At 39.3% G+C, this 18,064-nt stretch overlaps 1 protein-coding gene across 1 annotated transcript; it reads right to left on the bottom strand.

Moving 5' to 3' along the window:
• Positions 1 to 4,386: 4,386 nt before the first annotated feature.
• Positions 4,387 to 18,052, bottom strand: pdpk1b (3-phosphoinositide dependent protein kinase 1b). The gene is made up of 14 exons (XM_061967587.1): positions 17,874 to 18,052; positions 13,871 to 14,167; positions 13,700 to 13,742; positions 13,474 to 13,611; positions 11,475 to 11,619; positions 11,301 to 11,398; positions 11,137 to 11,212; positions 10,440 to 10,508; positions 9,226 to 9,322; positions 8,974 to 9,147; positions 7,197 to 7,414; positions 7,026 to 7,083; positions 6,661 to 6,813; positions 4,387 to 6,561 (listed from the first exon to the last, which is right to left on the bottom strand). Exons 1-14 carry the CDS (start codon positions 17,895 to 17,897, stop codon positions 6,448 to 6,450), a joined length of 1,704 nt encoding a protein of 567 aa, XP_061823571.1. The 5' UTR covers positions 17,898 to 18,052; the 3' UTR covers positions 4,387 to 6,447.
• Between the last annotated feature and the right edge of the window lie 12 nt (positions 18,053 to 18,064).

The raw sequence follows: 18,064 nt of genomic DNA, 5'->3' as shown, positions 1-18,064 counted from the left end.
TCGGTAATATCGGCAACAATGGTAATTTAGACGTATCAGATCGATACTCACGCGGCAAAGTCGATATTTTCAGTTCTAATCTTCGTATTTTTACAAACATGAGTGTTTTTATTGTGTAGATCAGTGTTTTTCAACCTTTTTTGAGCCAAGGCACATTTTTTGCGTTGAAAAAATGCGGAGGCACACCACCAGCAGAAATCATTAAAAAACGAAACTCATGGAATGGATTAACCAATAAATAAAACAAAGCACCAATATGATTCAGTTTATGTGACTGTTCAAACTACAAGTGTTCACAAAGTACACAGAACAAGAATTATGATGAACATCTTGAACCCTTTTTTCCCTTTTTTATTGAGACAATTATTATTTATGTATTTAATATTAGTTTGCTTACTATTGTATATTATTTATTTGTTCACTGTTCTGTTACAGAGAACAACAAAATTGGAAAAAATTGCAATGGTATTAAAAGGGGTAGGATTAAATAAGCTCTGCTTCTTCCTACTCCTTTTTGGATGTGCTGTAATGAAACAACTGGAAATGTGTGATTACATTGCATGTTCGAAATAAACTGAAACTGAACTGAACTGAACTGAACAGTTGGATATGACTTTAAATCATAACCAAGCATGCATCAATATAGCTCTTGTCTCAAAGTAGGTGTACTGTCACCACCTGTCACATCACGCCCTGACGTATTTGCACTTTTTTGCTGTTTTCCTGTGTGTAGTGTTTTAGTTCTTGTTTTGCGCTCCTATTTTGGTGGCTTTTTCTCTTTTTTTTGGTATTTTTCTGTAGCAGTTTCATGTGTTCCTTTGAGCGATATTTCCAGCATCTACTTTGTTTTAGCGATCAAGAATATTTCAGTTGTTATTATCCTTCTTTGTTGGGACATTGTTGATTGTCATGTCATGTTCGGATGTACATTGTGGACGCCGTCTTTGCGCCACAGTAAGTCTTTGCTGTCGTCCAGCATTCTGTTTTTGTTTACTTTGTAGCCAGTTCAGTTTTAGTTTAGTTCTGCATAGCCTTTCTTAAGCTTCAATGCCTTTTCTTAGGGCCACTCACCTTTTGTTCATTTTTGGTTTAAGCATTAGATACCTTTTTACCTGCACACTGCCTCCCGCTGTTTCCGACATCTACAAAGCAATTAGCTAACGTCTGCCACCTACTGATATGGAAGAGTATTACACGGTTAATCTGCCAAGCTCTAGACAGCACCGACACTCAACAACAACACATCATTTGCAGACTATAATTACTGGTTTGCAAAAAATATTTTTAACCCAAATAGGTGAAATTAGATACAGGCACAGTGGTTGAAAAACATTGGTGTAGATAATATTGTGACATTGTTATATTGTTCACTTACAGAAATGGGGGCAAAAGCCAAATAATTTAAGTGAGTTATTGACCTTTTTTGCTTTTAACAACTGTATGTAATACAAGTCAATAAGGTTCACAAGCTACTTTAATATTGATTGTTTTCCTTTTTATTATTAACAAAATAAAATATAAATTTTTCCCCCCAATATAATCCTCATCAATTAACTAAATCAGGGGTGTCAAACTCATTTTCTACAAGAAATCTGCGTTCAAAGAACTCCGGCTTATTAGTGATTCCCAGAGCCCAAAAAAAGTCTGCGGGCTATAGAGCGTTTTCTATTCGGGCTCCAGTACTATGGAATGCCCTCCCGGTAACAATTAGAGATGCTACCTCAGTAGAAGCATTTAAGTCCCATCTTAAAACTCATTTGTATACTCTAGCCTTTAAATAGCCCCCCTGTTAGACCAGTTGATCTGCCGTTTCTTTTCTTTTCTCCTCTGCTCCCCTTTTCCTTGAGGGGGGGGGGCATAGGTCCGGTGGCCATGGATGAAGTGCTGGCTGTCCAGAGTCGGGACCCGGGGTGGACCGCTCGCCTGTGCATCGGCTGGGAACATCTCTGCGCTGCTGACCCGTCTCCGCTCGGGATGGTGTCCTGCTGGCCCCACTATGGACTGGACCCTTACTATTATGTTGGATCCACTATGGACTGGACTCTCACAATATTATGTCAGACCCACTCGACATCCATTGCTTTCGGTCTCCCCTAGAAGGGGGGGGGGGGGTTACCCACATATGCGGTCCTCTCCAAGGTTTCTCATAGTCATTCACATCGACGTCCCACTGGGGTGAGTTTTTCCTTGCCCGTATGTGGGCTTTGTACCGAGGATGTCGTTGTGGCTTGTGCAGCCCTTTGCGACACTTGTGATTTAGGGCTATATAAATAAAGATTGATCGATTGATTGATTGATTGATTTTAGATCGGGGGCCACATGGAGAAAAATCTACTCCCAAGTGGGCCGGACTGGCAAAATCACGGCACGATAACTTAAAAATAAAGACAACTTCAAATTGTTTTCTTTGTTTAAAAATAGAACAAGCACATTCTGAAAATTTACAAATCATAATGTTGTTGGGGGTTTTTCACACTTACATGTTGCGGTTAATCATTTCTTTGTCGTTATTTATATTTTCTGAATAAATCATGTGATAATGTTCATCAGTCAACTCATTGGTGTTAATTTTCAATATATCAAGATAAAAATATTATATCAAAATCAAATTACAGGATGTTATTTATGTAGTTTGATCATTTTCCTCGACTGATGTACTAACATCATTATATTGTACATATGTAGCATCATCTACAACGATACAAAGAATTGCTATTGCGACATCCAGTGGACACATTTAAAACAGCAGTTTCTTTCTTTCAAAAATTTCAGGTTTATTTTTATACGTAGCAAATTCGTCCCGCGGGCCGGATAAAACCTGTTCGTAGGCCTGATGCGGCCCTCAGGCCGTACGTTTGACACCCTTGAACTAAATACATAGTCATGAGTCACAAACCCATTAGATTCAAGTAAAAAATGTCGGGCTTGCATTTATTCGGTATCTAATCGATAGCCAAATTTCCAGTATTGCCTCCCCCCCAACTCCTCACGCAAAACTCGCTGATAGACACCCCCAGACCACGCCCACTTCTACCACCCGCACTGACACATACTTGCATGCATTATTCCAGAACATGGAAATATTCGTGGTAAAAACCTTAAGGGTCAGGAAAGGAAGCATAATTATTATTTCATTCAATTAAGAACAGCATTTCCCGGCCATGTTCCGTTTGCATGAACCACCTCCACGTGTTGTGTAAAATTGCATTGGCACATTTTAGTAGTTATTAAAACATACAAAGAATGTCAGATTCAGCTTGAATTATACACATCAATGCTTTTGGGGATTTTAAACTTTTAACGGCCAGCATGTTTTCATAATTATTTTTTTTTTCAATCTATGAAATATATTTATATAGTATTTGTATTAGGATTTTTTATATATTTTAATAATATTTTTTCCCTAGTGTCCCATGCACACTCCAAGTCATATGAACCATTTGTGGCCAACATCCCAAGTGTATCGACCAATAGTGCATTGTAGAAATATAATTAAACAAAAAAAAAAAAGAAGGAAAAAGAAGAAGAAAAAGAAGCTACATTACAATAATAAAAGGCTAACATTTTGTTACGGATAATAATATTATACGTCCCATATCCCAGGTTTATTGTCAAACAGTACTTAGTAGGAAAAAAAAAAGGTTTTGAATAATATTTGTCACTCATATACCAGGTTTACTGCCCAACAGTAATTGTAGAATCAAAATTAAACAACAAAAAAAGAGTAAAGACACAATGTAATGAGAATAATACACGTTGTCAACCATAACACAAAGCCAACAGTTTTTCTTAATGTTGTTCAAGCCTTTTTTTCTGCATAAGATAAAAGTGAACTTTAAATGGCATTTTGTTCCAATTGTAAAAAAAACAAACAGTTTTTGTAGTATATTTCCACTTCTATGTGCATGAATAATTTCATGTCCAGTTTGCACAATCAAACAATATTTTATAAAACCGTATTTTCAATCGGACATTTTATGTCACGTGCATTTTTGTGTAGTGTTGCCATTTCAGGAACAGAGATGTTTTAAAAACAAATACCCTGGCCCTCTAACTTTTTTCAGCAAGTACCACCATTAAAACACAGTAGCATAGTAGACCTAAATATTCATTGAAAACAAGGCAGATGTTTTATTTAGCAAGTAATATTTTTGGCCACTGTAACATTACAGTTTGAACAGTAACACTGTGTTTGAATATTTAATTGACTCTTTGGCAGGTCACTAAATGGAGCCCGTGTACAACTTGTGGTATATGTACCCCAGTTGGAGAATCCCTGCCCTGTGGCAAATTTCACCTGTATTCATTCAGCAAAACCAAAATGGTTGTAAATTCCAAAGTAAAATAAGTAGTGCTGTAATTATCACGAGACAAAAACACAAGACAGTGGGCTGATACTTTATTTACATGCTGCAGGATGTGAGAAGCCATTGCCAGTGAACATTGTGTCATGACTGCGACTTAAAACAGAAGACAGGACACATGGCTTTATTGGTATGCCTAAGATCCCTACATGCTTTAATTACTGGACTACCAAGCATTAAGTGGAAAATGTGTCATTCAACATCTACTGACCTAGCGCACAAATAATCAGAGAGAGAATGAACAGGTTCATTAAATTATTGGAATATGATTAAATCATTGAGCAAATAGAAAATGTATGATATAGTAAGAAAAAAGCGGTAAAATATTATAGTTTACAATAATTATTCACATTCAAAGGCTTTACATCTCAATACATACACAACATGGCCCCTGAACATGACTTCAATCCAAATAAGATTCATATATTAGAATTTAAATAACACAGAATGAACTAGAGGCTAAACAATAGCCGTCTAATAACCTTATACAAGAATAAAAATACAAAAACTGTATCCTAATATCATTGCATTACTTGCTTCAGATTTTTAATAATACATTATCTGTACATCACAGTTCTCGTCAGTTACAAGCCAGGTAGAGTGTTCCATACACAAGGTAACCGACTGCCATCTATTTATGATTCAGACATATTCTCACTGCGGAGGAAAGCACTTTTTGGAGTGTTTCCTCCTACTTTGTAGACAGATACAGCAATTTCATCGGTTATTTGGATCAGATAGATATCCTTTCACGCCGAGCCCTGGGCCTCCAGGGTCCTATTTACCTATATATTCCAGTCACACACTGCACACACAGACTCAGCCAAAGGACCTGAAGGTAATCTGTCAAAAATTAAAAGCATTACATAATGCAAACTGTTAAAACAAAAGGAGCATCAGATAAATCAATGGGCGTGATTTCTATTCGGTCAAATGTGTGAAGAAAAAAAAAAGTGAGCTAAAAAGAGGGAGAACTTGCGATTGCGTATATCTCTGTTGGTGAGGATTTTCTGTTCAGCATGGGGTGGTCAGCACATTGGATTTTGTATCTCAAACAGGATGCACTAAAGATGAGCAAACTATCCCACGAAAAGAAATTCACATCACAAAAGAAATAGCAGGTGAATAGAACAGAACAGCCAAATCATCCAGTAACTATGGTTGCCAATGCAGACAAAAAAAACAACACAATCCCACCTTTAAAGTTGAATAAACTACTGTATATCTCCAGTGCCCGAGGAGAGCGGAACAAGGCTGCGCTACACAACTGGCCATGCAGGAAAAGTAAGCAAGTTTATGATCAGGAAGTACAAGCTAGTGGTATGTTTACCCAGCTCCTGTTAGCTAAACCTCCTCTAACTGCTATGGAAGGCTCACACTTAACCAAAAAGTCCTTTAGACCCACGTCTCACTGCAGACTGGCACTCGGCTTGTCACACAGAGAAAAATCTGATTGGACCGCAATAAGCAAGTACCACTACCGTAGACTATGAAAAAAAACTCAAATACTGTGGAAATATTTGGGCTCTTACAAAAATACATATAGGATTTGAGTTTGGTAAATGCATGAAGACTGACTCAAGCGTACAGTATCTGGTACAGCTATGGACTATATGCACTAGACAAGGAGCTGTCTACAGCTTGCACATAGGATGCAGGTTTGGGATATGGTTTACTTAGAGGTAAGCATAGACTCTGGGATTCACAGAAGCAATATTTTGCGTAATGCTATAACAAAGGAAACCAGTCCTTGGATTTGTTTGAACGAGCCCTGGCATTTCACCTTCCACATAGAATGTACAAATAAAAGCAGATGTGCTTGGTGGTACTCCTATCATCCACAGATGGAGAACTGCAACAGAAGCCTCACACAGAGCACAACGAACGAGCAAAGCAACCCTGAATCCAAAGTTGTATTTTTCCCCATGGTTCTACTCGGTAAAACAAACAAGGTCTAGATGCCAGCGTCTGTAGAGAACAGTTTGTTTACACTGTGGTGATGAAGGGCACTAAAGAGGGTGTTACTCTGCTCAGTGATTGGCCTCAGAGCTAAAGAGGAGTGGCCACAGGAGGAAGTGTGCTCCTATAGTCCAGGATTTTGGTGTCTTTGATAGATCTTTCGCCACACTTCCTGGATCTTCTTGCACCATCTGTCAGCATTTCCGCTAGGGTCCATCAAATAGTATGTTCGGTTAGGCTGCGATGTGACAATGAAAGGGTGGGGAGGGGGAAAACATTAGAAGTATAAAGACAATCACACTGCAAGGAGGTATAGACTTAAGTAGTAGTTGTGTACCGTGTGAACAAAGAAGGTTTTGAAGTTCTTGGCCTCGGGGCGTAGTTCTAGTGACCAAGGGATTTCTCCTTTCAGGACCTTGTTGACAGGATCTACATAGTACAGGTGTGGTCCTTCAGTGAGAAGCAGCTGTCTCCGTCGGGCAAACAGACCCTGCAATTGAAACGGATTCATTGGGTTTAAGTAGGAAAGTGACAAAGACTATCATAACTGGATTACTTATCCAATCCATAGCATTGTCTGACATTTACTGTACACTACAAAGCAGGACAAATTACATTTACTGTACACTACAAAGCAGGACAAATTACATTTACTGTACACTACAAGGCAAAACAGGTAAACGACTTAGTAGCCATACACACCTTTCTTTTGTCCACTGGACCCATTTTTAAAATCAGGTTATTTTCAACAAACTGGTGCCTGTGTAAAAATAACAGAATAACACTATTCAATGTTTTCAAATTCTTGTGCATGGACAAGATTTTAATGCAAAACACCAGATTAATAGTAGATTGGTGTGGGTAAAGGTTTACCAGGGGTTTCCAGAGGTTTGTTTGTCTAGCAACAACTGCTTCTCCTCATCCGTGAACTGCAAGTCCAGCTCAAAGGAGTTGTTGTCCAGGTCGTGGATGTACTGCTCAATGTTGCTGCTGGACCTTTGCGGAGGTGTCGATTCGTGGGGCGACAGGGAGTGTGATGAGCTTGACTGGGCCACCTGTATGTTGCTGAACTGGCTCAGGAGGTCGTCGTACTACATGGAAAAATGACACAGGTGATGTTTTCGGCTTCTCACTTCTTGCGGTTTTTAAGTGCAGGGGGAAAAAAGCAACCCGAGCCGCCACACATCATAAACAAAGTTGTTGGTGGTAGCAGGGGGGTGTATATTGTAGCGTCTCGGAAGAGTTAGTGCTGCAAGGGGTTCTGGGTATTTGTTCTGTTGTGTTTATGTTGTGTTACGGTGCGGATGTTCTCCCAAAATGTGTTTGTCATTCTTGTTTGGTGTGGGTTCACAGTGTGGCGCATATTTGTAGCAGTGTTAAAGTTGTTTATACGGCCACCCTCAGTGTGACCTGTATGGCTGTTGATCAAGTATGCCTTGCATTCACTTATGCGAGTGTAAAAGCCGCATATATTATTAAGGCACGCCCCCAATATTATTGTCCGGGTGGAAATCGGGAGAATGGTGGCCCCGGGAGATTTTCAGGAGGGGCACTGAAATTCGGGAGTCTCCCGGGAAAATCGGGAGGGTTGGCAAGTATGTGGATAAAGCGGTCGCTCTACATGTTGCTGAAGACGTGGTGTCCAAACAGTGGGAAAAGACTGCATTTATCTACTTACTAAACTACAGAGACCTCTTAATACTATATTTTTATTTACAGAAGTATTTTATTCAATAGAGAATTTTTTCTTCCAATACAAAGCTCGATATTGAATATCGCTATTTGATTAGGACAATGCATATTGATCAACATGTGAGCAAAAGCATCACAGTAAATATGCTAGAATTATCTACAATAGCTAAATTTCATTAGTTTAGTATATTGAAAATTATTTTATACCAAGTACAATTTATGTCTGTTCAAAAAAAAAAAAAAAAAAAAAAAAAAAATTCATAAAGATTCAAATTCTGCTAAGAGTAAGATTTAGTGTGTGAAGTACATTAGTTTTTGATAAATCAAAAACAAACTTGTTTTGAATTATCGGTAAATTGTTTCTTTAGAAAGTAGAGAAATACATTTGGAAAAAAATCGTAAATCAAATTTTATTAGAAAAAAATCACAGATTTTATTTTTAGGCATTCTCGCCAAGGCCTATGGTACGTATTGCGATAAACTTGAGTCAAGATACGATAAAGTATTGCACAATTCTACATAGTTCAGTGATACATTTTAAATGTAGCTTAAAAGTTATTTATGTACACTACATGACAGTAAAAATTAATGGTAAAAACTAACAAAAAAAAATGTAATTCAAATGTTCCATTTCCATTTATTGCAATTACAGAGAAAGTGGATCAAGTTTCTTGCTACTTAAATATAAAAAAAATGCTCTCTACTTCCTATCGGTCTGTCTACCTAACTCCTTGTACTGCCTTGCTCACCACTAACCCCTCACAGCGAGGTAGCAGTAAAGCAACACTCTGCAGAGCGGAGGCCCGGAAATTGTCCTCGAGTTTTAAAATCCATATTAAAGAGATAAAAAAATCGCTATTATATCATTACAAAAAGTTTTGTGATGTACTGCCATAGTGGTGTTTTTTCCCACCCCTACATGGAACTGTTGTAGAAAACCTCAATAAGTCAATCTTACATTTCCATAGCAGTCCTCATCATCCTCAGACATTGCTGGCAGGTAGGGTGTGAGTTTTGGGGGTGTCTGCAGGTGCAGGTCTCCCCAAGAGATGTTGTCGAAAAAGGGGTGTTGTTTCAAAGGGTCGTAGCCTCCCATCTCTTCGCACCCAAGACGGTTTGAGGGGTCCAGTGACTGACAAAGAGAAATGACAAATTTAAACAAAAAAATATTTGTATACTTTTTTCTCGATTACGACATCACATAACTTACCAAAAGCTGTTTGACAAGATCCTTGGCTCTTGGGAAGAATTTCTCAGGAAATTCATACTCCAGCTTTATTATCTTCTGGAATATTAAGTACTCATTTCTATGACGAGAAACATATTAAAAATATTTATTAGAGGGATCGCACGGCACATTTAATCATATTTCTTCTGAACAGTTGTGGTTGCTTCCTTTTGTGTCCAGTTACCATGGCCACAAGGAAGAAGTGTCAGTTTGACTTGCAGTCAAACAGCCAAGTAATTGTGTTCGCTGAATGTATTATTGTTTACAAACCCTTTCTGTTTGAACGACATACTTCTTGGCTGGTTTTGTCACCACAACAACGGGCACTTAACACTGATAAGTAGTCGACAACACGCTACTTACTCAAGGGAGTGAGTACACATTCAATCTACTATGAGGCTTTACAAAATGGGATTGATGTTTCGGATGAGGTCTGTTTGCTTAACAAGTCCACCACACTCAAAGTTCGATACAACACGGTCCAATATAATGCGATGTACTATATAACGCCATCGTGCCGAGGACCCTGAATTTGCGCTATTTTTCACCAAATTGTCATGTATTTACAAACCTACTGTCATGACCCTTTTGGTCATGTCCTGTGTTGGTTTACGCTACATGACAGTTACATATCTTCATTGCTACATTTAGACTTTCTTGTTGTTTGCTGCTGGCCACTCTTTGAGTTACAGTAAGCGTCACACTAAGCTAATGCCCTGTATTTTTTGTGCCCAAGCATTCTTACCTGCAAGCTCCTCCCTGCCATCCTTTGCATCCTGGAAGACACGACCTTCGCAGACATGCGACCAGATCGTAACACTTACACAGTAAATCTTTATGAAAGTCTCCAAAAAGATGGATAAAAAAAAACAACTAAATAAAATAAACTATCAACTCAGTGATGTCTAAACATACTGGTGGATAGTGCCTGCCACATTCTGTGACATGGAAGCACAATTCACCTTTCACGTCAGGTCACTATCCACCAAGCAGATTTAGGCAGCCAAGCGACAGCACACAACTTTTTCGATAAGAAATAGATAAAAAATAAGTATTTAAAGGACCCCCAATGACCGCGTTATATCTAACTTTGAGTGTACTTGTAAAATTAGTTGCGGTTTTATCTTTAATAATAACTTTTTTCGTTGTCATGACCAATAGTTGTGTGCAAAAAATAAAACTAACAGTGTACTTACCCAGCTCTGAATGGTGGTAATCCAGCCACCAATTGATAGATAATACATCCCAATGCCCAGAGGTCAGAGCTAAAAATAAATAAATATTATAGTTAAAAAAAAACAGACCAAATGTTATAGCTTGCATACAATATACCAAAAAGTATCCAAAAAAACACCTATAGTCAATTAAACATTGTCATTAGTGGCTACGGCTGTGGGCAACCTGGGGATGCGTTAAAAAAAATACTTCACAAGATGCCAGTAGCTGCATTTGAAGTATCATAAGGAGTCAGTATCTAGCAGCTTTATCTGGCTTTGGATGCGCTTGTCAGCTGTTAGTGTGAACCTTGTGCGTGTTACACTTGCCGTACTGTTGTTTACAGTGAATGGTCATTAGCGCTATTCCAGCATTGATCCTGTTGCTGCTGTGTTGTGCAATATACTTATTAATAAATGACCATGTGGTCAAAGAAAGCTACCTTTTAATTTCCTTTTTCTCATGCACCTTAAATTATTATTAGAGGTAAAAAAAATAGTTATTACATATAATTTCGGAAATAACTCACTTGCTTCTAATGAACAATCTGTGATCCTTGCAGTTTAAACTTTAGGTAAATAATTGCCCATGCATTAATTAGAGCAAATATGATCATTTATAAATAAACACATATAACAAAAAGATTACTTTAGTCCCCTTAAATCGAGAATCAGTTACCTTTTGCAGGCGGATTTCTCCGTTAGCAGCTCTGGAGAAACATACTGTGCTGTTCCAACAAAAGAATTGGCTCTTGCTGCAAAACAAGTGAAGTGAAACATTTATGACACTTGACAGGCATGTTATTTAATGCACTGAAAGGTAGAAACAGAATAGGTTTGTACCTTGCTTACTGTCCGATGATAATTGTTTTGCTGTCCCAAAATCTGTTATCTGAATGTGCATGTCTTCACTCAAAAGAATATTCTCTGGTTTTAGATCTCTGAAAAATAAAAAGTTGGTTATATTTAAGTTCGTTTAAGGGCCAGGCACGTGGTGTAGGGCCATTAAATACTCACCGATGGATTATCCCCTTATTGTGCAAGTATTCTAGAGCACTAACAATTTCTGCTGAATAGAATCTAGTGCAGGTCTCATCAAATGAACCGATTTTACGAATGTATTTGAGGAGTTCACCATTCTTTGCGTAGCTGAGGCCAAAATCTAAAAAATGCTAGTTAAGGATAGAAACAATTAAAAAGAAGGTCAAACAGAACCAATGTTTCTCATACATTTATTTATATATATTTATATAAACGGTGGCCCGTCACGTAAAAAGGTCGGTCTAAACCGCAGATGACCAATCACAAATAAGCAGCTGCTGAACGCAGGAGGGAAGGCTGGCAGATAAGACATCACTGAATGCATAAGTTTCATGAAATAATTGCCACATAGTTAATAAAATACTCACTGCAGTGTTTCCTGCTAAATAATTTGTCGACCCGCCACAAATAGATTTGGCGCTATGTGTTCGCCCAAGCTCAACACATTATAACGCACCTGGTCTGCTAGATAATAAAGTTAAAGTTAAAGTTAAAGTACCAATGATTGTCACACACACACTAGGTGTGGCGAGATTATTCTCTGCATTTGACCCATCACCCTTGATCACCCCCTGGGAGGTGAGGGGAGCAGTGGGCAGCAGCGGTGGCCGCGCCCGGGAATCATTTTGGTGATTTAACCCCCAATTCCAACCCTTGATGCTGAGTGCCAAGCAGGGAGGTAATGGGTCCCATTTTTATAGTCTTTGGTATGACTCGGCCGGGATTTGAACTCACAACCTACCGATCTCAGGGCGGACACTCTAACCACTAGGCCACTGAGTAGAAGACGGAGTGGGGGTGATCAATAGTGTTGCCAACTTAGCGACTGTGCTGTTATTTAGCAAGTAATTAGAGCCCTACAGACATACTGTCATAATCTAGTGGAGACTTTTCAAAATTCTAAAATGAAAGCATGTAACGTTCTTCCCTGCGAGCACCAGGTGCTGCTGTGGGCACCTGCCCCATTTAAATGCACTCACACTCTTGTGACTTAAAAAAACGAGGGACGGAAGAAAAGTTTGTTTGTAGTTCTAATAGGGATGTAACAAACCATATTAATGATAACTGCGGTAAAACTCCCAATGGTTTGTATTACTGTTTTAAATGAAAATTATCGGGAAACCGTGACAGATAACTGCATTTTGATAGACTCACAGACTAACTGGCGCCAACTCGCTAGCTTAAATGCTAACATGAAAACAAGAGTCTTTACGTCTTTCCCCATTGAAAGGGGCTGTTTGCAATTTGCTCAGTTACATTTTTGAAGCAAAAAATATAACAAGAACACCATTGGCTAGCTTATGTTACCATTAGTGGTAAGCGGGCAGGATATAATGCTTAAAAAACATTGGAAAATTGGCGCCCTCGAGACATCTTGTTGCAAACAGACCCTTTAAGAAACAACATACCCCAATCTAAACTTATACAAACACATTGCTGTCTGAGCAACTAAGATATTAAGTTGTGTACATTGAAGCTACAAGCTGTGCGCTCTTAGGAGTGATCATTCTCTACTCGGAGGAATACAAGACAAAGTTGTTTTGAGGAACTCTGAACAGAGTAAGATGCTACATAGCTCGCCAGAAATGAAAACAGATTTTAATTGTTTGTACAAACTCATTTTTAAAACAACAAAAGCTTAGCCATTAAAACAGATGAATGATAAATGTCTGTATTTTTTTGTCATTCAATAGATAAGTAAATACTTTTTGAGCACATTCAACATTAACGTGATAACAACAACTGTGATCATTTTGTATGTAATTTTCATAGTTACATCCTTAAGTTCTAAACATGTCTTGATTTTAATGCTTTTTTCTCACTTGTTACGGCCAATTGTGTAAATTTGACAATTATGACATCACGCGCACCATCCCACACAACAAATAGATTACTGTCACGTGGAAAAACACTGAGAAAGTACATACATCTACATGATGATATTTCGAATTACAGAACAGCTCAAAAAGGATACACAACTTCTCATCGTCTTGAAATGTGAAGTAGAGTTTGACGAAGAATGGGTGCTCGAGATTCGACATCAAATCTCTTTCTCTTTTCACATACTGGGCTTTGTTCTGCTTCATAATGTGCCGCTTCTCTAGTATCTTAACTGTAACAGGAAGAAAGTAGATGAATACACCTGCTTGGAAATTGAAACAGGGTATTATTATTAATACTTAATTAATATTAATACTTACTTGCATATTCTTTGCCAGTTGTCTGCTCTCTTGCCAGGACAACCTTGAAGAAAAATAGAGTGTCAATTGAAGAGGATGACTCATCCAAGTACATTAATGAAAGGAATGCTAGCATGTAGCAACGACTACCAAGGTGTAATTAAAAAGTAAAGAGGAATGCATGATATATACCGTCGAGAAGGAGCCCTCTCCCAGTATTTTGCCAAATTTGAAGTCCTCTGGTTTTTTCTTGCGGGGCTGTGGGGCCTGAGCCACCTTCTGCGCGCGGAGGTTCGAGCCCTGGCTGCTGGCAGACGCTCCTACAGCACGTGCCTCTGAGGGCGAGCCCTCCATGCCAGGGCAGTGGCTGCTGCTGCTGCTTGCGCCTGGGATAGCGAGTGGCGAGCAGGAGTCAGCGTGGTTCCTTACCATTGATGGATGCGAGCGGGAACAAATGACAACGCTGGGCTGAATAGGCACAACATCATACTGGAACAAGAAGAGTAGGAAGAGAAAACAGTCAACGGGGTGATTAAACACACTGAAAACCACACATGTGGATTCAATTGTGCATCTTGACTTAACAGTCGTGGTTCACATAGACCTGCAAATGCTGTATTGTACATTACAAGCCAATAGTAGTAAACGATAGCAACCTGTAAATAAACCCCGAGGGCATCAGTATTTATGTGACATACATTTGACAGACTGTACACGAGGGGTCACCAACCTTTTTGAAACCAAGAGCTACTTCTTGGGTACTGATTAATGCGAAGGGCTACCAGTTTCCATCCATCCATTTCCTACCGCTTATTCCCTTTGGGGTCGCGGGGGGGGGGGGGGGGGGGGGGGGTGCTGGAGCCTATCTCAGCTACAATCGGGCGGAAGGCGAGGTACACCCTGGACAAGTCGATACCTCATCGCAGGGGCTACCAGTTTGATACACACTTAAATAAATTGCCAGAAATAGCCAATTTGCTCAATTTACCTTTAACTCTATGTTATTATTAATAATTAATAATATTTATCTTTGTGGAAACACTGATCATCTTAATGATTTCTCACAATAAATATATATAGAAACAGATAAATATCAATATGCAACACTTCATTTTTATATTTTCTCTAAGTGCACATTTTTCAAATTGAACATTTTCAAATGATCACTTCTAAGACAGTCTTGTGAAATCCTAATATCCCATTTTAACTAGCTAGCCACTAACATTTTTTAACAAATCATGACTTACTTTGCACCATGTTTGTACAAATAATAGCTCATGTAAAATACAAAAGTCAACTCTCATATTTTTAAATAAATCATGTCACACTTCGAACTCGACACCAAATCTGTTATCTATTTCTTTGTCAGTTACCGTAGTGAAGACCAAGTCTTTAAAATACTATTATTTGAGTTTTGTCTCTCTTAAAATTAAAAATGTCGAGCAAAGCGAGATCAGCTTGCTAGTAAATAAATACAATTTAAAAAATAGAGGCAGCTCACTGGTAAGTGCTGCTATTTGAGCTATTTTTAGAACAAGCCAGCGGGCTACTCATCTGGTCCTTACAGGCTACCTGGTGCCCGCGGGCACCGCGTTGGTGACCCCTGCTGTACACTTTGTCAGAGAAGTTAGTTTAGTTTAGTCTTTATTTGAAGGGACAATGCACAGAAACATTAAGCTCAAAGACAGATATGTTCTGCACCAGATTATAGCTAAATAGCTCATTTCCATCTGTAGTCCCTGGCTACCTAATTAAAGAGATACAAAAAAACATGCAATAAAATAATAATAAAGAGGCATAAGCGCTAGAAAAGCAAAGATCTCCCATTAGTGTTTTGACAATGGCATAGTAGCGCTGGACAAGATGATCTGTTCAGTGTTTGTATGGAAACGGGAGCAGAGTCGATAGCTTCCACTAGTTTTCCATATAAACTTTTGTCATATAAACTTTAAGCAAAAACACCAGTCTTTGAATATGCTGTGTTTTTCTATCTCCCCTGTTGCCAAAAGAGATCACCACCTGAATTTAACAAATATCCTTCCATTGGATAGTTCCTGCATGGGTGATCATGTTTCAGCTAGTTAGTCAACCCCAACTCAAGCATCATAAGGAAATTGCCGACAACTACCAAAATGGGGTTGAGAACTGTCCAACTCATTAAAAAGTGGAAGGACAGTAGGGTAATTGACACAAGATCTTGCCGAAAAATGAATGCAACTCTGGACAAAAATAAATGTGACATTGCAGAAACGTGTGTCAAGTAACGTGCCACAATCAGAGCTAAAGACAAACTCAATTAAAGTTAACATGAAACCAAATAGACTGAAAAGATACAAATAATATGCATCTTATTGGACAAGGATCCTGATCACAATTCCCACAATACTAATTCAGAGCAGCTATCACCATTTAGACTAGAGGAACAAAGTCTAGAAACGAAAACAGAAATCGAAAAAAGCAGCAGCTCTTGGGCCTAGTGTTTAATTTTTTAAAGACAAGTTCATATGACAGGTGAACATTGATGGCACATTTCTGTATTTACAGGCATACTGGTGCAAAATCCACCCATAATTATTTTGCACCCAGAGACAACAAACAGTGAGAGGTTGTAAATTCCAATGGGTTGTTTGGAGCTTCAGTAATTTAGCCTTTTGAGTGACAACAACATGACACCACTACGGGTGCGTTCACGCTGGTCGTCTAGTTACTCCGGTCTGGACCAGAAATAAAGTAAATCTGGTTTGCGTTCATGCTGGTATTTTGGTCAGCGGACCAAATAATAATCTCAGTTAAACAGATGCATAAAGACACGCCTCCATTGGACAGGGTATGATAGACCGATAGATACTTCATTGATTTCGTAGGAAATTCAAGTGACGTCTGTACACGCCTACTCATAGGTCTTTCCTCACTTTGCCAAACCTGAGATGTAATGAAGAGAATATAAAATTGCATAAAGACATCATGAAAGTTACCAGATATGTTGTGCGGTGTTCACTTTAGAGCACATTTCTGACAACGTAACCGATCTGTCATGAGCAACACAACCGCTTGGAAAAGGGAGAGGTATGTTTGTCGCTTCTGGATTTGCATTTTTAACTTTTATTTTCACACATTGTGTTGCTATGGATTGCCAGGTTACGGTCTCACTTGGTGACATCATAGCCAGTGTTTTGGCCAGGGTTCACTTTTTCCCCCCCTAACTCAAGACTATAATATGCTGATAGTCTGACTGAGACCCATCTCTCAGGCGGTCTCGGCCCTGGCCTTGTTTGGTCTGGTCCTTTAGGTCCCTGGTCTACATTCACACCTTGATCAAAGGAACTGGAGAGCAGATGGGCTGTAGTCCGTTTAACCGGACCCAAAATGACAAGTGTGAACGCACCCTAATACTCATTATTAGTCAGTTCTGTTGGCCTAGCTTTATCTCATTCACTACCAAGGTGTGGCCATTTAGCCGGTCTTCCCAGGAATAGTTGTCAGTTGGCCATGTCCCTTGATCCGCTGCTATGATCCACAGCGTAACGGTTGCTAGTAGGATCCAAGACATCAATAACACGCCGAGGACGCATCCCGGCTTCATGAGGCCTATGCCAACTTTCTTTGCTAACTAACGCTAAAGCTAACGTTAGCCACCTCGTCAAGCCACACTGACTGCGAGTTACAAACTTGCGCTACAAATTAGCTTAACGGCAGGTTGCAGACAGGCAACTTGAAGCGGTTTACAATTTTCACTTAGGCGTCGCTCGTCAGTTGAGAGTGAATTGGTTGTCGTGTGCCTGCACCAAACAGCGGGTTGACAGTCACTGATAAAGCTAAAAAGAATGACCTAAACATAGGTGAAACACTAGCTAGCAGTAGCATCACTCGAAAGCGCGAACCTGTTTAGCTAGCATTAGCCACACCGACTAATAAACTATACCACCAATAACAGTATCATGTAGGTTATGAATCAACACCAACCCTCTCATATGTAATACATATACATGTTAACACAAATGTTAATGAAACTAAATGATTGTAGCAAATTTTAGCTTAAGTTAGCTCAAATTAGCGTGCTAACGTTGCTATTTGCGGCTAGCACCGCTCTTCACATGAAGGCCCGTCCTAACTATTTGTTGTCAAACAGCCGCCACACGCCACATTTCCTGCACCGGCTTCGTAGTGTGCTTCGTCTTCAAGTTCTAACACTCACCAGCTGACTTGTAGCTCTTGCCATGGGAGATTTCCGCGAGTATTTATTTGGAATAAAATAATTAGAGAAGCTCCGGTAATGGCTGCCTCTGCGCCTTCATTTTCGAGCTGTGACGTCGTTCCACAACAATGTTACCGCAGGACGGCAGAGGAGAGTCCCGCTGTGTCCGCCCCCTCGCCACACTTACAACC

Source organism: Nerophis lumbriciformis, linkage group LG11 (assembly GCF_033978685.3).
Source record: "Nerophis lumbriciformis linkage group LG11, RoL_Nlum_v2.1, whole genome shotgun sequence".
NCBI classification, from domain to species: domain Eukaryota; kingdom Metazoa; phylum Chordata; class Actinopteri; order Syngnathiformes; family Syngnathidae; genus Nerophis; species Nerophis lumbriciformis.
Note: the sequence above shows the minus strand (reverse complement) of the source record. Positions and strands in the feature narration are given on the sequence as shown.

Bases quoted from the DNA above. Each gene is read 5' to 3' on its own strand.
- pdpk1b (XM_061967587.1), bottom strand. From the start codon at position 17,897: ATGGCAAGAGCTACAAGTCAGCTG. The intron at 13,743-13,870 runs GTATATATCATG...TTTTTCTTCAAG, and splicing joins GAGAGGGCTCCTTCTCGACG to GTTGTCCTGGCAAGAGAGCA. The intron at 6,562-6,660 runs GTACACAACTAC...GTCACATCGCAG, and splicing joins AAACCTTCTTTGTTCACACG to CCTAACCGAACATACTATTT.